This window comes from Lissotriton helveticus, chromosome 5_1 (assembly GCF_964261635.1).
Source record: "Lissotriton helveticus chromosome 5_1, aLisHel1.1, whole genome shotgun sequence".
In the NCBI taxonomy this organism is placed as follows: domain Eukaryota; kingdom Metazoa; phylum Chordata; class Amphibia; order Caudata; family Salamandridae; genus Lissotriton; species Lissotriton helveticus.
Genome location: NC_136065.1, coordinates 2,044,201,514 through 2,044,222,052, shown reverse-complemented (window position 1 = coordinate 2,044,222,052; position 20,539 = coordinate 2,044,201,514). Strand labels below are relative to the sequence as shown.

The 20,539-nt window shown below is 49.7% G+C and overlaps 1 protein-coding gene across 2 annotated transcripts in view; it reads left to right on the top strand.

The window, feature by feature from the left end:
* Nucleotides 1-6,948, top strand: part of ATF6B (activating transcription factor 6 beta) — a 316,305-nt gene extending 309,357 nt beyond the window's left edge. For both annotated transcript variants that reach the window (XM_078645880.1, XM_078645879.1), the window contains one exon: nucleotides 2,922-6,948. In XM_078645880.1, coding sequence (XP_078502006.1) covers nucleotides 2,922-3,214 — 293 coding nt within the window. In that variant the 3' untranslated portion in view covers nucleotides 3,215-6,948. The remainder of the gene's footprint in view (nucleotides 1-2,921) is intronic.
* Nucleotides 6,949-20,539: the final 13,591 nt, after the last annotated feature.

Sequence of the window (20,539 nt, the reverse complement as noted above, 5' to 3'; positions counted from 1 at the left end):
TGGCTGCTCCCCCTTCCCTGGTTCAGCTGGTGGCTTCTCCCCCTTCCCTGGTTCAGCTGGTGGCTTCTCCCCCTTCCCTGGTTCAGCTGGTGGCTTCTCCCCCTTCCCTGGATCAGCTGGTGGCTTCTCCCCCTTCCCTGGTTCAGCTGGTGGCTGCTCCCGCTTCCCTGGTTCAGCTGGTGGCTGCACCCCCTTCCCTGGTTCAGCTGGTGGCTGCACCCCCTTCCCTGGTTCAGCTGGTGGCTGCTCCCCCTTCCCTGGTACAGCTGGTGGCTGCTCCCCCTTGCCTGGTTCAGCTGGTGGCTGCTCCCCCTTGCCTGGTTCAGCTGGTGGCTGCTCCCCCTTGCCTGGTTCAGCTGGTGGCTGCTCCCCCTTGCCTGGTGCAGCTGGTGGCTGCTCCCCCTTGCCTGGTTCAGCTGGTGGCTGCTCCCCCTTGCCTGGTTCAGCTGGTGGCTGCTCCCCCTTGTTCAGCTGGTGGCTTCTCCCCCTTCCCTGGTTCAGCTGGTGGCTTCTCCCGCTTCCCTGGTTCAGCTGGTGGCTGCACCCCCTTCCCTGGTTCAGCTGGTGGCTGCACCCCCTTCCCTGGTTCAGCTGGTGGCTGCACACCCTTCCCTGGTTCAGCTGGTGGCTGCACCCCCTTCCCTGGTACAGCTGGTGGCTGCTCCCCCTTGCCTGGTTCAGCTGGTGGCTGCTCCCCCTTGCCTGGTTCAGCTGGTGGCTGCTCCCCCTTGCCTGGTTCAGCTGGTGGCTGCTCCCCCTTGCCTGGTTCAGCTGGTGGCTGCTCCCCCTTGCCTGGTTCAGCTGGTGGCTGCTCCCCCTTGCCTGGTTCAGCTGGTGGCTGCTCCCCCTTGCCTGGTTCAGCTGGTGGCTGCTCCCCCTTGCCTGGTTCAGCTGGTGGCTGCTCCCCCTTGCCTGGTTCAGCTGGTGGCTGCTCCCCCTTGCCTGGTTGAGCTGGTGGCTGCTCCCCCTTGCCTGGTTCAGCTGGTGGCTGCTCCCCCTTGCCTGGTTCAGCTGGTGGCTGCTCCCCCTTGCCAGGTTCAGCTGGTGGCTGCTCCCCCTTGCCAGGTTCAGCTGGTGGCTGCTCCCCCTTCCCTGGTTCAGCTGGTGGCTGCTCCCCTCCCACCCATTCAGTCAGTGGGTGCTCCCCCTCTCCCATGTTGAGTCAGTGGGTGCTACCCACCCCCTTCTTTATCCAGTAGGTCGGGTTTCCCCCTGCCTGGCTTATTGGATGGACGCTAAACCCATCACCTCCACTTCCAAACCAGTTGATGAACAGGTGGTAGGTGCTCTCCCCTCTCCTGTTTCTGTCAGCGGGTATGCCCCACTCTGGTTAAGACAGTGGGTGTTTTTCCCTCCATGGTTATGTCTGTCGATGCTTGTACTATTTGGTTTGGACAGTGGGTGCCCCCCGCCTTGTGTCAGAGCCGGTGGAAGGCTCCTGCCTTGTTGTTGAGTTTGTTATGGCAACAAACGTAAGGTGTAGCTGTGATGTGACAGTGTTGATAGCCTGGGCATGCCGTTCGTGTCAGTGCCTAATCTGCCATCTCTCCTGCTTGGGTGTATTCCCTTGCGCGTGTCTCGCTGTTGTGTCTTCTTGCTGGCCAGTTTTCCCCGCCTGTCTCCCTAAACCAGCATTCACTAGACATGCATTTTGTGATATTTTTTTTTTTCTCAGTTCTCTATCTCTTCCATGCTCTCTCTCCCTGCCTTCTTGTATTTCTGGTTTCATTTCACTTCCATCGTCTTTTTGAGGTCTACGTACAGACGGTTTTAGCTATTGTCAGGTTTAGGTCATCTACACTAAAACAAGTATTGGCAAAGCCAATAAGTCTCACGTAAAAGCTATTGGCGTTGGCAATGTCTTCTAGCTGTGCTTTACAGCATCTGGATGCTTTACAGGGTGGCTAAAACGGATTTTTAAAGCGTTATGATAAAGCCGGTGCTAATGTGTTTTTTTTTTTTAAGTTCATTAGCGCTAGATGCATCATGGTCCTTGTTTTATCTTTATTTTTAGCCATGCTATTATGCAGCATGGCTAGAAATCATTGCCAAAGTTGGCAATGCCCATGCTGTTTAGCAGGATCAAAAGGGAATGCCAGATCCAATAGTCTCAAAGAAGACAACTTTTGGCCTTGGCAATGCTTGTTAGGTTTCTTCACAACACACCTGTGATTCTGTGCAAACCTGTCTGGTTGCAATAGACAAAAGTGTGTAGTAAAACATTCCAAATACGCAGCAGCATCTAGAGATAGATGGTGCAAGGGCGGACACCACTCTGGAGGAGCAGGCTTCTTGGAGGTAGCCCACTGATCTGGAAAGCAGACTCTTTCTGTTCAGCACCTTGTGAATTGGACCTTGATATTGACTTAAAAGGGGGTTGTGCAGGGTGGAGAGTTTCCTTTGCATTCCCCTATTCTTGTGCTCATTCTTGCATCTACATTTGCCCTACCTAAAGGAGAAATAGTCCTCCCTGAACTCTGACACTGAGTGAACTAAGGGGGTCAGTGGGTAGAAGCTTGAGGACTTGGGTGACTGGTAAGGTTTCAGAAAGAGCAACAGATGCTTTAAGTCAAGCTTCACAAACACTTAACAGCGCTGATATATACTGGAGTACAGGGTCAAAGAGGTGCTTAAGAAATGAGACCTTAGTGCTTCTGGTAGTGTGAGATGACCATGTCCTACCACGAGAAGGTAGGGTGTGTGAATGTTGGATGGGTGAAGGGCATATCCAGCCGAGAATGGGCACGAAGAGTACTTGGATTGTGGTGATGGATTTGTGAGTCCTGTTACGAGGTATTCAGTGCTGGGCGTGTCACGAGGGACAATGTTGTTTTTTAGTGAGGCTTGCGCTAAAGACCAGACGAGTCCTGGCCTTAGTTATTTCTCTCTGTTGACGTCTCTTCTTTCCTTTTGGCCCACAGAGAGCCTCTACAACTCAACCCAAGACATCGAGATGATGATGCAGATTGACTGTGAGGTCATGGACACACGCATGATAGAGATCAAGAGCTCCACAGTCCCCCCGTTCCTGCGCAAGGAGCGGGACAACCGCACCACTAGCAGCACCACCTTTCCGCACCACCGACCCGACAGCCCCAGCTTCACGAGGGTGCACCCCAGGACAGTGCCCATAGCCTCTGCCGTTCATACAGTGAACATATCACTATATGTGGAAGATGGGAAAAAGGGACAACTGGAAGATGGACATGCGTAAGGCCACAGGCTGTCTGATGTAAAGGAATGGTGGGAGACGAGACCTTCCTTCTGCTGGCCATGAAACTGTGGAAGCATTCATCTTCCAGCCCTCCTTTCTCATATACAGGAGTAAAGACTCTTAACTGTAGGAGAAACTTTTTGTTGGTTCAGGTGTGTGCGCTACACAAAAGAACACAGTTGACTGTATATGTGTAGATACGTCGAATTTACAGATGCCCGATGTCCTCTGAGAGTGACACTGTAGTTACCAGAGTGAGGTGGGTATCATGCATTTGCTAACAGGCACAGAATCAAATGCGTAGAAGTGGCACTGAAAACAAGGCATAGTTCCATAACTACTGCTCAGTGTGGTCCCCCGCCTGCAAGACTAGGCCCAACCCTCGAACAGCTCCACTGATACATAGGAAATTGGGTAGTGCTTGGGCAGCCTTCGCACTCAAGAAGCAACAGGTGGGACCCAAAAGTGGTCTAAAGGTGATCGTTGTGAACCTCTCGCCTACTGATGAAGCTGTGGGTGAGTCTTTGACAGGGCAACCGAAAGCAAGCACTGGCAATGTTATTTTGTGCCGAGGACCTTCTTGCTACTTTGACATAACCAATACTTGACCTAGCTGTGCATGTTCATGCATCAAAGGGATATTTGCTCCATGTCCTAGACATTGAACTCAAAAATCCTAAATGAGGTGGAAGAATTTCACACACATGGAGACCCGGAAGGAGTTCTGAAAACCAACTCCAATGGACTCAATGTAGAAATAGCGACTATTTCCTTGAAAGGAAAATTCCATGTATGCAATGTCATGACAGGAGGCCACAGAAAGATTCAGCAACAAAACGGACTCGCCGGGACACCGCAAGAAACCAAGATTGCCTGTTGAACAGACAATGATGCTTCTAAATAGAGCGTTCTGTAATGTAAATTTTACATTGATAATAAGGGCCTATGGGGAGAAGGTGTGTGTATATATATATATATATATATGTATGTATATATGTATAAATATACATATATGTGTGTGTAATATACACATATATATATATTATTTTTTCCCCCCAAGGAAAGTTGTGCTCCGTAGCGATCCAAACAAAGCATGCTTAGGCTGTGAAGAAGACTGCAAGGTCAAAAAGCGTTGCCCCAAAATAAATTCTTAAAACTCATTGAGGATTGTGAGCGTGCTTTGTTTGTATCGCTAGTGAGCACATCTTTCCTTGAAATGGCAAACAAAGCTTGCTCTCGATACCTCAGAAGGTGTGAGAATTGGGTGGTGGGTAATAGCAAGGCGGGTGGTGGGGTAGAGCACGCATCATTTCTCACAAAGAGAACTGTCTTACTCGCTTTAAGGTTACCGGTCTCTTGCTGTACTTTCTGCTTACATCCCAGGTACCCTAGGAAGGTGGAAAGGGAAGTTTGAGAAAACGACCATATGGTTTATTGAACTCTTCACAGCTCAGAGTTTTGCTCTTCTTGGTATGGATACTTTTCTTTATCTTAGGGATGTTGAGAAGCAGAAGACACTCTTTCCTAAATTATGGTCCTTATAGCTCTCTCGCGTATGTGGATGTGGAGTTGCTTAAACTAGCCTAATGTCACCTGCTGAAACCTTCAAATCTCTTCTGTGATTGTGTGTTGGGACGAAGTTCCTTATCGTTGTCGCTGACAGATGGTTGAAGTTGGTTAATGCCCTTTCCCTACTTAAGCTATGAAAGGGTCGCATCTGAGGTTGTAAAGATGAGGGCAAAGGTTGCAGGTTCTGCCTTTACCTCATCTCTGTGCATGACTTAATCCTGTTGTCCCCTTTCGACATTGAGTAAAGCACATCTGCCTGCTTGTGTCAGGAAGCAGCTCCACAAATTGCAACTTTCCTGGAACCAAATCCACCAGTCCCCACTGCGTTTGTAGTAGGTTGGTCTGCATGCGGTGGGATCTCTTACACAATAAGAGACTGTCAAATGAACTTAAATTCCTTATGGGACTTGGTGTCCTGCATCATAAGGGATGCATCCCTTTCTCGCATCAAGCGATAGTTTGGAGAGCTTCCCATTGTGGTGTAGATAAGTGTAACCTTGAGTTGTCTTTTTTTTTAAAAAAAAATGATTTTGTCATGTGCACATTAGTAGAGACAAGCCAGTATTTTCCCTTTCATTCAACATTTGTATTTAAAATAGTTCCCTTTGGCTTTAAGCAATATCCACCATTTCCTTTCCACCTCCCTCAGGTAAAAAAAAAAAATATCTGCTCCTCTGCCCAGTGACCTACCCCAGGGGAACTCTGATGGTAGGTGCCTCATGGGGAGGGGGGACAATCCAAACGTGGTTATCAGAAAAGATGAAGCTGACCATGGCTGCCCAAAGGAAAAGGGAGTCCAATGGTTGACGAGTTTGGGATGCTTGTTATTTATTTATATATTTTGATGTCTTTGTTTTTATTTTGAGGTGTGCTGATCACATTCCCATCAGGAAGTTATTTCCCTTTCTTTTACGACTGTCTTAGATTCTTCATGCCCATTTCTTGCTTTTACTACCATAATACCATTGGTTCAAGGCAACGAGATGGAATGTGAATGACAAGGGAAACTAGGAGATGTAGTCTGGTAATTGTCAGATGCTGTATCAAGGGACTCCAGTTCTGGCCTAGGCTTCCATACTTGCCCACATTGTCATGCTTGCAAAATCTTTTGGTCACAAGGCCTCAGTGTCTTGAAGTTGGGAGTTCTTAGTCATGACTTATCCCAAAATAGGGCATTGCATACTTTGCGAAGACCCCCTCAAAGAAGTATAAGTTTTGTCTGCTTCTCCGATTTAAAGTGTGAACACTGTTGCTTTCAATTAATTGAGTGGCGACACTCTGCGCAACATTTTACGCTGTAAACAACATTTGAGAAATATCTTGGAGCTATGGAAAAGTGAGCACTACACTGGCTACGGAAATACTGTAGAGCAAGTTGTAGCAGGTGCAAAATTCCAGAGCTGTCTCTCGGGAAGTCTCCACCCACCTTAACTGAACATAAGAGGAAATCATTTGAAGTTGTCAGAGTCGTGCAGATCTTGAAGGGATCATTCAGTATGGTCTTGTGTATGGTTCATTTACGACTGAACGCAGAAGGTTGATAGCTGTCCACAGCCCGACCTCGTGGTAAGCAGGAGCACACGTCCGTATTTTGGCTGCAGCCCTCTCCACTAGCAGTCTCATCTCCTACTCCAAGAGTTGATTGCAGGAGGGCTGCCACTACCTGATGTAGTTACCTCAATGGGTAGATCTGGAGAGAGACATTTTAATTGGTTCAGGAGGCTGGTCTGACTTTGGTTCTTGTACTGTTGGGTTACACTCCTGCTGCTGTTAGTGGTGACTCTTGGTTAGCGAGACTAGTGACCTGGCAGCGTAATGGTTTCCTGGCTGACATGAGACAACGGCTTCTTAAAGGGAAAGCATTTGACATTGTAGGGAAGTTGTTATGTCATGGGAGGGGATGTCTAGCTCTGTCTACTTTATGATTTGCTGTTTTATTTTTTAATTGTTGATAAATGGAGAGGGATTTTATGTTTGTGTATTTTAAGTTTACTGTGGTATTTAACTTGTTTTGTATTTTATTTTTGTCATAAGACTCATTGATCAGTTGAAAATTGTATTTTTAGCACAAGTTGATTTGAAGTTCATCTGTTGTAACTACTTTTTTTATTTTTATAGTGATTCGTTTTTGGCAGATGTTGCAAATAAAGAAATGGTAATAATGACATTTGCTAGAAGGGTCAGTGGCACATAAACACATGCAGGGTATAGGAAGAGGGAATCCTGTAACCAGCCCTCGGAGTGTGACTTTACAGCTAAAAGAATGTTCCCCTTGAGCATCAGTGTGGCCCCCTGGAAATTGTGGCCAGCTGGCATATAATCAGTTGCAGTAAATGGTGAAGTAAAGCGTACGCCTTGAAATAATGATCCAGCGGTAAGCCTCTCCTGCTCATCGTAAGTTTTTGGCCTACCATGATTCCCCAAATCTTCATTCTTCCTGTTCGCTGTGTTGAGCTGGTGCTAATGAGCACGAATAGGGAATCAGAGTGGAGAAATTAAGAATAAACCATCTCTGATTATCCTTATGTAAAGAAGTGGCACACAAATCCCTTCCTCTCTCTAGATCTAAAGATATATTTATGCTGCCTTTGGCAAAGGGTACCAGTAATGGCAATCGTTGACCCTCTCGGTCACATTTAATGTGCAATCTTATGGATAAATGATGTTTGCGCACTCACTACTACTTTTTCAATCAAATGTCCTACGTAACTACTTTTTGCATCGTAATTCCTGAATATCCCACTACTGAGACCACATTTGAGTCATGCACACTCACTAATTGGTGGTAAGGAGCACAGGCTTGAATTGTGCTTGATGGTAAGTGACGTACGGTATGCGATGGATGCCACATAGGACAATCCTGGTGGCAACCGTCTTGTCAGCAATGTGTAGGGTATCCTAGCACTACCACATTCCATATTTGTATGCTATCTAAGCATCCGGGCCTTACCATCGCACAGTTATGTGCAACATATCTTTCGTATTAAAAATTTCAATGCCCAGCCAGCATTCTCCATGGCCTGAGCTCCATTCTAGCCACCAGGCTGTGTGCACAAACGTAGTTGCTGTTCTCTTGTGCTTCAGCTTCATTGCTCTTTTAACTCGCCTTGCCTCAGGGCAGTTACTTTTTGATTTGATATTGGGAGACAAGTGATCTCTGAATACTTTAGTTACACTGCACATACTATGCATACCTGTACAGGACACAACTATGCAAAGTAGTGTGATTACATCTGAAACAAGCAAGGCATCATCCACAGTACGAATCAGGCATGCGTGCATTCATTTCCTAACCTGATTGAGTAAGTACAGAAGTGTTAATGCTAAATTCTGGCTCCTGCCCATTCGCATCACAACCCAAGAGTCCTGGCACCCCTTAGTGGCATCCCCAGAAATTGCCTTCACAGCTTTGTTATACCATTTTAATATGGATTTGCATGCCCAGTACATGCAAATGGTGTACGTCATGCACAGGTAGTCACCATTCGGTCTCATGTAGGGGCATTTCACCAGTTGAACTCTTTCTTCCCATCAGTGTAGTTCAGATCTTGCCTCTGGCACCCTGTGACTACCTAGGTGGACCTTGTTTTTCTCTCTGAAACTTTTCTGCTTTTACCCATTTTCGTCTCCTTAGTTTGAGTCACTTATTTTGCCACACTGTTGCTTTGACACAGGCATGTAAAGCAGCCTGGTGTTTATAGCATCGGTTCCACATAGCCTCTGCATCTCCAGTGTGGGAGCATTCATTCGGGGCATTCCGCCATCAGTAAGGGATCCTTCCCGGGCTGCCTGATGTGCTTGCAGAGAGAGATAACCCTGCCCTGCCTGATTCCACCTTTAAGAGAGTCGATAGGTGAGCACAGGCTCCATCCACTCTCACTGGACCCTCAGAAGAATATAGTGGAGGTTAGGCCACGGTAACTTGCTCAGCAAGATTCGGCTATTAAGGTTCCTCAGTGTGCCACCATTCTCCCCAGAATAGAAGGGATCTCAGGGACCAAAACCTCCTCGGCTCAAGACTGTCTGTTCAGTCCAGCTCTCTATCTTGGCAAAAAAATGCCATGGTGTTATCGCATTGTGGGTTCGAGAGAGCCACTCTCTCCTATATGCATTACTGTAGACCGCTGTGTCAAGATGACTAGCTTTGCCCCCTCGTCTGAGTATGATACAAGAGACTGAGTTTTAGTTTATTCTAGTGAGTCTTGAGATTTGCACCCGTGAATGGAGTCCAGCTCCCTGTAAGGGATTTTCTGTCATGGTCCCACCCTGACAAGACACCTGTAGCTTCCGAATCCTCATACCTGTCGTCCAGTATAGCTCCCACTTGGTGCAGGATTTTTCGAGAGGAGGAAAGCTGGTGTATCAGGAAGCGCTGTCTGAAGACCAAGTGAGACAGGCCTGCTTTTTCGAGGGCTCCTATGTACTCTCTTTCTACAATCTTCCGCCGTTTTGTATTGACTCTCCAACTTCCCTTACGTTCGTGTAGGTTAGTCATAAGCATTCAGTAATCCATCCTCAATTCAGATGAGTTACGATACCTTGCATTTTAGAACTGAAGACCACAGAGATTGCTCCAGCTACCTTGGGACCAAGTCTCCCCAGCTCAAGGTGGCACCAGTGTAATGCCGAACATTAGCGGGACAGCCTCTCCTGGCACCACCACTCTCGTCTCTCCTTGCTTTGCCAATGCCAGTTCTCTTCCCTTTCGGGCAGCCTCATTAACACAATATCTCCTATGGAGAGCGATATACCTGTCGGGCAGCCTCTCGTTCAGGCTAACACGTGCTGAGCTCCGCTTCACCGTTCTACTTCTAGACTGATATGGGAGAGCAAAATCTCCTTAGACGAAGAAGAGTTTGAGAAAACATCATCAATTTCTGGAACCTTTTGACACCACTGCCAGGACCACGACTACTAGTGTCTCCCTGCACAGACCAACACAACTCAACTAGAAGGTACGTACCAGTAACCTCAGTTCTCCTTCGCCATTGAAATTATAAGCACTGATGTGTCCTGCCCAAATGTGGGGTCCCAGGGCACTTTTTACAATAACATCACTGTCTACGTGTTGCAGATTGCATTGTCCAAATTCCATTTATTTTATTTCAAAAAGAGGACTATTTAAATAATAAAAATATCACTTGGTTGAGAAAAATGACAAGAAAAGCCTTCTCAAGCGTTTTTTAATGGAAGAGTGAGAGAAAAGAAGGCATTGTTGCTAGACAGGCTGCAACCTACAAATGTCGGAAAACTGACACTGCTCATTTAAGAAAGCACACACCACCAATATCCCATCATGCCCGGTCAGTTGTAGTTACTCCAGTTAGTCTTCCGGCCTTGTTTTTCTTTGTTCACAAGATGGCACCTCTTCTTTAAAGCCCCCTCCAGGAGGAGAGGAAGAAAGCACAGACTGACCCATACGCTGTCTGCATTGCATGTCTTCCGCAAAGTTCTCCTCCAGAGGGTTGTGAACCCTGCAGGAAGATGCCCAGAAGAACTTTAAAGGCTAGACAAAAGCTTGATCTTCATGGCCTGCAGGAGGACCAGCAAAACTCAGAAGAGCATGGAACTTTCATCGGTCTCCACTCCCAGATAGAGAGATCTGAAAAGCGATCATGAAGAGAGAAACAGCTCTGCTCCTGGTGGACATCCAAGTCTGTGATGTTGAGGGTGGTTCGCTGCTAAGCGTGCTCATTGTCAAGAGCAGCCTCATGATCTAAACAACTATCGTGCTGAATAGTCTAGTCACCGAGCTCTGGGTCGACCTCAAATCCTAACTTGACGATAAATATGTCTGGATCCATTTTGATACAGATGAAACCTGCAGTCTTTATGCTCTTGACGCTTCCTTCTGTAGCGATGCTGTTTGGCAAGAATGTTCTGCAGAATATGTTTTATTGGGCCTAAAGTGGCAGATACTGCATCCTTTTCCTCCCTGTGTATTTTGTAAGTTAAGAGTAGGAAAAAGCCACCCTGTACACACAGGATAAAATTCCCTCATAGTGTCTGTTACTCCCGGTCTCTAGGCGCTGTCCCTTTATCAGCAAACTCTGAACATGGCTGCCACCCTGTTTTTCCGAAGAGTCCTAAAGGCTCATCTAACCTGCACTGACTTGGGGCTTGCTGCAGAGTACCTTCCTGCCTTGTGCATCTTGACGACCGGCTCCCCGTGCCCCAAGCCAGTCAAACTCCTAAGTCTAACTTTATCTATTTTCAAACCACTCTAATGTGGCTCTAATGAGGCTGCTCTCCTTTCACTGAACAAGACAATTCCATCATCACCACAATCATGAAGATCATATAGAGGCTTTTCCACAGCCAACACCAGCCCAGCCTTTCCCCGTGGTGGGAGTCGGGCACCAGTCCAGCCTTTCCCCGTGGTGGAAGTCGGGCACCAGCCCAGCCTTTCCCTGTGGTGGGAGTCGGGCACAAGCCCAGCCTTTCCCCGGGGTGGGAGTGTGGCACCAGCCCAGCCTTTCCCCGGGGTGGGAGTCGGGCACCAGCCCAGCCTTTCCCTGTGGTGGTAGTCTGGCACCAGCCCAGCCTTTCCCCGTGGTGGTAGTCAAGCACCAGCCCAGCCTTTCCCCGTGGTGGTAGTCTGGCACCAGCCCAGCCTTTCCCTGTGGTGGTAGTCTGCCACCAGCCCAGCCTTTCCCCTTAGTGGGTGGCAGGCACCAGTCCAGCCTTTCCCCGTGGTGGGAGTCAGGCACCAGCCCATCCTTTCCCCGGGGTGGGAGTGTGGCACCAGCCCAGCCTTTCCCTGTGGTGGGAGTCGGGCACAAGCCCAGCCTTTCCCCGGGGTGGGAGTGTGGCACCAGCCCAGCCTTTCCCTGTGGTGGGAGTCGGGCACCAGCCCAGCCTTTCCCCGTGGTGGTAGTCTGGCACCAGCCCAGCCTTTCCCCGTGGTGGTGGTCTGGCACCAGCCCAGCCTTTCCCCGTGGTGGTAGTCTGGCACCAGCCCAGCCTTTCCCTGTGGTGGTAGTCTGGCACCAGCCCAGCCTTTCCCTGTGGTGGTAGTCTGGCACCAGCCCAGCCTTTCCCTGTGGTGGTAGTCTGGCACCAGCCCGGCCTTTTCCTGTGGTGGAAGTCGGGCACCAGCCCAGCCTTTTCCTGTGGTGGGAGTCTGCCACCAGCCCAGCCTTTCCCCGGGGTGGGAGTTTGGCACCAGCCCAGCCTTTCCCTGTGGTGGGAGTGGGGCACCAGCCCAGGCTTTCCCTGTGGTGGGAGTCGGGCACCAGCCCACCCTTTCCCCTTGGTGGGAGTCTGCCACCAGCCCACCCTTTCCCCTTGGTGGGAGTCTTCCACCAGCCCACCCTTTCCCCTTGGTGGGAGTCTGCCACCAGTTCAGCCTTTCCCTGTGGTGGTAGTCTTCCACCCGCCCAGCCTTCCCCCTTAGTGGGAGTCTGCCACCCGCCCAGCCTTCCCCCTTAGTGGGAGTTTGCCACCCGCCCAGCCTTCCCCCTTAGTGGGAGTCTGCCACCCGCCCAGCCTTCCCCCTTAGTGGGAGTCTGCCACCCGCCCAGCCTTCCCCCTTAGTGGGAGTCTGCCACCAGCCCAGCCTTCCCCCATGGTGGGAGTCTGCCACCCGCCCAGCCCTCCCCCTTAGTGGGAGTCTGCCACCAGCCCAGCCTTCCCCATGGTGGGAGTCTGCCACCCGCCCAGCCTTCCCCCGCGGTGGGAGTCGGGCACCCGCCCATCCTTATCCCATGGTGGTAGTTAGGTACTAGCCCTACCTGCTTGGCCCCCTCCCTGTCCTGTCTGACTCCTAGTCAACCTGAGGCCACTGAAGCCTGCTCGGTGGGACAGAGTGTTATAAATGCATGAAGTAAAATCCTTCCATCCACTTGTCAAGCAGACAGACCAATCCCACTGAGTGACGCCTTTGTCCAAGGAGGAGTCTGGCGAGGCTGCACCGTGTATGGTGTTTGAAGGGTATTGCTGTTGTGTATGTAAAGCTTGGAGGCAGTTTCAGCACACACCCCACTGGCACCCACGGGTGGAAAACACGAGTCACCTTCTAAATAACTATTGTTCGTTCCTGCAGGTTTTCCAAAGTTCTTTTTAAAAACAGAGATACTCCTGCCTGATGTCTCAAGTTCTCATTCAGAAGTTAATGACTTCTGAGAGTGAAATGGTCTCGTGAATGCGCTTTACCTGTACTTGTTAGGTGACAGTTTTAAGCAAAGGCCAGGACCAGATCTATGCAGTATTTTCAGAAAAAATGCTGTCTTTATATAAATGCCTTTCACTTACAAGAATCACATGTAAATGTACCTTCAGGGGTCATTTTAAAATCTGGCTGGAAGTCGGCCCATTTCCCTCTGCATTGGATGCATTGGCTTCTGATGTGTACGGAAGCCTTGCAGATATGTGGCGCTGCTTGCTGCTTCTTATTCTAAGCTTCTCTTCAAAACTGCGCAGGAGTCGCCACCACTACTAAGATGCAGATTGTATTTAATTTGGAGCCACAGGGTAAGAATTTTGTGGGTTTAAAAAAAAAAAAAAAAGCTCTGTGCTTGTAGAGCAATTAGACCACTTTTAACCCCCGTGGCGGGTGCAGTTATTTCAATCCATGGGTTTGTACATAACAATTATTTAAATATTTGCACTGAGATGTGGTCTCAGGAGGTCATGCCTGTGACGCTCTGGGATGTAGACTGCATTGGTTTCTAAGCTGCCTGTGATGTGACACTGAAAGATGTACCTGCCAGTCTGTGTGCGACATACGGATTAATACCTGTATTGTTGCCTCTGAATGGTGATAAATCATCCTTCAAGGGAAGAAAAAAATAAATCAAGCCTCAAACTGCATGTGGCCTCATCTCAGTCCTACCTGCACTCAGGAGAAAAATGCCTTTCTTGTCTTTCAGTCTGTATAAAAATGTTCTCTTGGCATACACTGACTGGTAGAGATTGTACATATGTTAAATCCACTCATCAGCCTTTTCCTTCAAAATAAAATATTTGGAAAACACTTGCCTTTGTATTTGTAGCTGGTCTGATGGTGGAAAGTGCCTTCTGATTTTTTTTCGGTGACCCTGCATGAAACAGGTGTCTGCTTTGGACTGTGCAGAATGGTTCCCTATCTCTCACAGGTCAAGAGTCACTGAGACCCACAGCTAGTGTCACAGAGCAAATATCATTTGTGCCTAATGGGCCTGTGCAAGACAAACCATGGTGCTAGGAATACAGCTCCTGAATGTTGGTGCATATCAGTCCAAATCATTTTACCCATGGGTGTACACTGCACATACCCACAGCCTGGTGCTAATAGTATTTGTGCTGGGCTCTTTTTGCAGCATTAGTTTACACCCAAGTCTAAAAATCACCCCTAAGCTGCTAGAAATCTAGGCAGCTCCAATCAGTACCAGACCCCGCCTCTCTCTCCCATTCCATTCCAGTGACCCAAGCCTTCGTGTGTGGGCCCTCCCAGTGATCTACCTGTGGCTTCTCTGGTGTTTTGTTGTGCTGGTTTTCCTGAGAGAAAGAGAAATCCTTCAAGTTCTATTTTTTACTCGCTCTTTTGTGTTGATCATCTTAAAGATGCTCTTGAAAGGGGTCCCTATTCTGCTGATCTTGCAGTTCCTCTGATTCAATTTAAGATCCACAAATCCACTGGGCAGTTCTCATCATTAAGACAAAACGTCTTGAAGATAAGGCAAGAGAAAAACATCTGCACTGTGCACAGTACAAGCAAAGACTGTTTGAAGCGCTGTGGAACCGGCCAAAGAGTTCCCTGTCTTCTGGCCTTAATAAAAATGGCTAGAACCATTGCTTCTTCCCAGACTGCATCCTTGAGGATAAATAAACCTTGAACTTATGGATCAGGAAAGAGTCGGAGGTCAATAAGGCTTCTGTGTGAAGTCTTGTTGTCCTGAGAAGATCCCTCCTCTGATAGTGTTGTTGCAGTCATGATAAACCCCAAACTCGTACCTGGCCTGATCAGGCAGGTCTCCATTGCAGTTCCTTTCTTGCCTGTACGGCCAGGTTCCTCGGTTGTCTCACCTGAAGCTGAGGTCTCCCCACCGAGCACTATTCTCTGCTGGTTACAGTGGAGACTGCTGCACTGTGTACAAGGAACTGTCTCGCTGGCCGTGCCAGTAGAAAGAACCGAAAATCAGTAGGAAGTTGCCAGACTTTAATGTATATTCAGCTAATTTTTCTAAAATATTGAATGAATGGAAGATTTACCCCCTTTTCCCCCTCAGCCTGAGAAGGTCCTCTGGTGCACCAGCAGGGGCTGAGGACAGCGGTGTTGGGAATTTCTGTCCACGTACAGAAGATGTATTGAGCATGCTTATTAATAAGATTAAAGGTACAAGTTATCTACAGTACACGCTCCACACCCCGATAGGGACATTGTGTCCCATGACCGTTACCAGCGGAGACGTGGCAGAGCCCTCACACTCCTACGTCACACAGTCCTTAAGCATAGTCACACCAGTCCTGGGACAAAGCATTCCTCTACCCAACAACTCTCCTAAATTTCTCCCTTAAACAGAAGATAGTCTAGTCCAGTATTTCTCACACTGTCCCAAGCCCCTCGCCACCACTGTCTTGCAGTTTATTAACCTGGGAGCCAACGGTGACACTGCTTGACAGTAGTGAGGTCTGCCGCTGCTCGACAGTAGTGAGGTCTGCCGCTGCTCGACAGTAGCGAGGTCTGTCGTTGCTCGTCAGTAGCGAGGTCTGCCTTTGCTCTAAGTAGTGAGGTCTGCCGCTGCTAGACAGTAGCGAGGTCAGTCGCTGCTCGACAGTAGTGAGGTCTGCCGCTGCTCGATGGTAGTGAGGTCTGTTGCTGCTTGACAGTAGTGAGGTCTGTTGCTGCTTGACAGTAGTGAGGTCTGTTGCTGCTGGACAGTAGTGAGGTCTGTCGCTGCTTGACATTAGTGAGGTCTGTCGCTGCTTGACAGTAGTGAGGTCTGTCGTTGCTGGACAGTGAGGTCTATCACTGCTTGTCATTAGCGGGGTCTGTCACTGCTTGGCAGTAGTAAGCTATGTCACTGCTTGACAGTGAGGCGTATCGCTTCTTGATAGTAGTGGGGTAGAGCACTGCTTGACAGTGTGGTCTGTTGCTTCTTGACAGTAAGGTCTATCGCTGCTTGATAGTAGTGAGGTATATCACTGCTTGACAGTGGTGTATAGCTGCTTGACATTGAGGTCTGTCGCTGCTCGACATTGGGGCATATCCCTGCTCGGCAGTGAGGTGTATCGCTGCTCGGCAGTGAGGTGTATCGCTGCTCGACAGTGAGGTGTATCGCTGCTTGACGGTGAGGTGTATCGCTGCTCAACAGTATGGTATATCACTGCTCGACGGTGAGGTGTATCGCTGCTCGACGGTGAGGTGTATCATTGCTCGATGATGAGGTGTATCGCTGCTCGACGGTTAGGTGTATCGCTGCTCGACGGTGAGGTGCATCGCTGCTTGGCAGTGAGGTGCATCGCTACTTCACAGTGAGGTAGTGACAGTGAGGTGTATCGTTGCTTGACAGGTGTATCACTGTCACTGAAATCTGTCGCTGCTCGACAACGAAGTCTATCTGCTCGACAACAAAGTCTATCTGCTCGACAGCGAGGTCTGTCGCTGCTCGTCAGCACAGTCTGTCGCGGCTCGACCGCGAGGCGTGTCGCTGCTCGACCGCGAGGTGTGTCGCTGCTCAACAGCGAGGTCTGTCGCTGCTCGGCAGCGAGGTCTGTCGCTGCTCGACAGCGAGGTCTGTCGCTGCTCGACAGCGAGGTCTGTCGCTGCTCGACAGCGAGGTCTGTCGCTGCTCGACAGCGAGGTCTGTCGCTGCTCGACAGCGAGGTCTGTCGCTGCTCGACAGCGAGGTCTGTCGCTGCTCGACAGCGAGGTCTGTCGCTGCTCGATAGCGAGGTCTGTCGCTGCTCGATAGCGAGGTCTGTCGCTGCTCGACAGCGAGGTCTGTCGCTGCTCGACAGCGAGGTCTGTCGCTGCTCAACAGTAAGGAAGTGTGTTGCCTCTCAATAATAGGGAGGAGTGTTGCTGCTCAATAGTAGGGAGGCGTATCGCCGCTTGACAGTGAGGCGTATCCCTGCTCGACAGTGAGGCGTATCTCTGCTCGACAGTGAGGCGTATCCCTGCTCGACAGTGAGGCGTATCCCTGCTCGACAGTGAGGCGCATCGCTGCTCGACAGTGAGGCGCATCGCTGCTCGACAGTGAGGCGCATCGCTGCTCGGCAGTGAGGCGCATCGCTGCTCGGCAGTGAGGCGCATCGCTGCTCGGCAGTGAGGCGCATCGCTGCTCGACAGTGAGGCGCATCGCTGCTCGACTGTGAGGCGCATCGCTGCTCGACTGTGAGGCGCATCGCTGCTCGACTGTGAGGCGCATCGCTGCTCGACAGGCGCATCGCTGCTCGACAGGCGCATCGCTGCTCGACAGTGAAGCGTATCGCTGCATGACAGCAAGCGTATCGCTGTTTAACAGTGAGGTCTGGGATTGGGGGTGAATGTTTTGCCAATGTGCAACGTTCCATCCATCACCTTGTGTGTTTTGCCGACAGTGAGGTCTATCACTGCTTGACAGGAGTGAGGTCTATTGCTGGGGACACTGCTTGACAGTAGTGAGGCTTGTTGATGCTCTACAGTAGTGAGGTCTGTCAGTGGAAGTGAGGACCATCATTGCTCAACAGTGAGGTCTATCACATCACTGCTTGCTTGACAATGGGGTTCATCACTGCTTGATAGTAGTGTGGCATATCACTGCTTGACAGTGAGGTGTATAGCTGCTTGACATTGAGGTCTGTCGCTGCTCGACATTGGGGCATATCCCTGCGCGGCAGTGAGGTGTATCGCTGCTCGGCAGTGAGGTGTATCGCTGCTCGACAGTGAGGTGTATCGCTGCTTAACGGTGAGGTGTATCGCTGCTTGACGGTGAGGTGTATCGCTGCTCGACAGTATGGTATATCACTGCTCGACGGTGAGGTGTATCGCTGCTCGACGGTGAGGTGTATCACTGCTCGATGATGAGGTGTATCGCTGCTCGACGATTAGGTGTATCGCTGCTCGACGGTGAGGTGCATCGCTGCTTGGCAGTGAGGTGCATCGCTACTTCACAGTGAGGTAGTGACAGTGAGGTGCACTGTTCCCTGTAACGCGCGCGCGCGCGCGCACCTTGCTTTCCCCGAGCGCGCAGAGTCATGAGGGAAGCGCGCACATATCCTGTGAATGCTTTCGCGCCGCCGCTTTTAAAACGCGAGCGGCGCGAAAACGGTAATTCCGGCTGTGGCTGCCGGCTGTTTGTGGCGCTTTGTGTAAACATTTGTTAATTGCAGCACCATCATGCGCTGCAATTAACAAACATTTTCACAATGGCTCACAATCAGCCCCCAACCGCGCTCCCTTAGAGAAGACATTTAGCAAGTCCAAAAGCAGGACAACACGTGCAATTCCGTTCTGAAAGCACCCTTGGGAGAATTCAAATGTTCTTGTCTGAAGTACCTTCTCGGACCGATTATTGCTTATTCTCTGTCAATTGTGAAATGCCAGACCTATGAAAAGGAATTATGGTTCTGGGTTTTAGGAAATACATTCCCAAATGCAAATTGTTCTGACGACAGTATTTCCTACAGCTCAAACCTACACGCTTTGTGGCAGCATTGCAAGAATTCAGATATATGATGTATCTTGCATTTATTTGTTTTGGCGGCTTAACTTAGAACGTGAGTTCTCTCCTCGCCTTGTTCTACTGCAAGGCCAGAGTTCTTGTGTAAATTATGCATCTATTAATTATTGAAAATGCTCCAACCGATATACAGTGCAGCCTCCGAAAACAAATCCTTGGAGCTGCCATTTTATGCTCTGTGCTAATTTAAATAAGTACCGATGCACCCTGAGTCGGCAAAATTGAACAACGTTTTTTTTATTGCCAATACATTAAACCAAACGAAGGGGCACAGATCAATAAACCTAAGTGGGAGGAACTAAGGTGAATCAATTGAAAAGTTAGACTGCCCTTGTCTTGGTTTAAAGTCCCTCCACCTGGCCCTCATCCCGAAAAAATGTGGCTTTTATTTGACATTAGCCCTGACATCACATAGTTTGTCAGCTCATTGAGCAAATACTCGTTTTGTAAAAGCAAAGGTAAATCCGGGGACTACTGTCCTGATTTACAGTTTGATCAAAAGAAAAAATTTGCAAACATTGTAGAATAAATTAAAAGGAAATATGAGGGGGCACTTTGGCTGAAGGTAAAACCATCAGTAAAAGAAAATAAAGGAAGCCATTGTTGCCCCTTTCAGGAAAACGAATAAAGAAATCCAATTAAAAAGCAATCCAGTAAAGATGTATCAGAGTTGACAAAAAATTAAATGGATGACTTTCAAGAAATATTGAAGTTCTTAGCAATATGAGGTAATTAAAAAACCGTAAATTTGCCAGTACATGAATAAACAAAAAACACTTGAAACATACTTCTGGCCAGATTTCCCCAATGTGGGTGGTCGTGACCATTCGCGATCAGAAAGCTCAAGTTGAAAAATCGACTTGAGAAGCAGAGCTCCTTGGTGTGCCGCATGGTGCCGTTAACCTCGAGGCTGCTTTCATGACACATATTTGTGATTCATAGTGGTTCTCAAGACACCTCTTAAAAGTCGAATAGACTTTTCTAACTCAAAGAGAGGATTGTTAAAGCAAAAGGGTATTCTGATGTCTCCATGTCTGAGATTTTGTGAATCACAGGTTTTCTAACTGCAAAATCCAAAAGCGAGTGGGGCAGAGGGCAGGAGGGCACCAAAAGCGAGTGGGGCAGAGGGCAGGAGGGCACCAAAAACGAGTGGGGCAATGGGCAGAAGGGTACCAAAAGCGAGAGTGGGGCAGAGGGCAGGAGGGCACCAAAAGCGAGTGGGACAGAGGGCAGGAGGGCACCAAAAGCGAGTGGGGCAGGAGGGCACCAAAAACGAGTGGGGCAATGGGCAGAAGGGTACCAAAAGCGAGAGTGGGGCAGAGGGCAGGAGGGCACCAAAAGCGAGTGGGAGAGGGCAGGAGGGCACCAAAAATGAGTGGGGCAGAAGGGCACCAAAAGTGAGTGGGGCAGAGGGCAGAAGGGCACCAAAAGCGAGTGGGACAGAGGGCAGGAGGGCACCAAAAATGAGTGGGGCAGAAGGGCACCAAAAGCGAGTGGGGCAGAGGGCAGAAGGGCACCAAAAGCGAGTGGGACAGAGGGCAGGAGGGCACCAAAAACGAGTGGGGCAGAGGGCAGGGGGGCACCAAAAGCGAGTGGGACAGAGGGCAGGAGGGCACCAAAAAGCGAGTGGGGCAGAGGGCAGAAGGGCACCAAAAGCGAGTGGGACAGAGGGCAGGAGGGCACCAAAAATGAGTGGGGCAGAAGGGCACCAAAAGCGAGTGGGGCAGAGGGCAGAAGGGCACCAAAAGCGAGTGGGACAGAGGGCAGGAGGGCACCAAAAACGAGTGGGGCAGAGGGCAGGGGGGCACCAAAAGCGAGTGGGACAGAGGGCAGGAGGGCACCAAAAATGAGTGGGGCAGAAGGGCACCAAAAGCGAGTGGGGCAGAGGGCAGAAGGGCACCAAAAGCGAGTGGGACAGAGGGCAGGAGGGCACCAAAAACGAGAGGGGCAGGGGGGCACCAAAAGCGAGTGGGGCAGAGGGCATGAGGGCACCAAAAACAAGTGGGGCAGAGGGCAGGAGGGCACCAAAAGCGAGTGGGACAGAGGGCAGGAGGGCACCAAAAGCGAGTGGGGCAGAGGGCAAGGGGGCACCAAAAGCGAGTGGGGCAGAGGG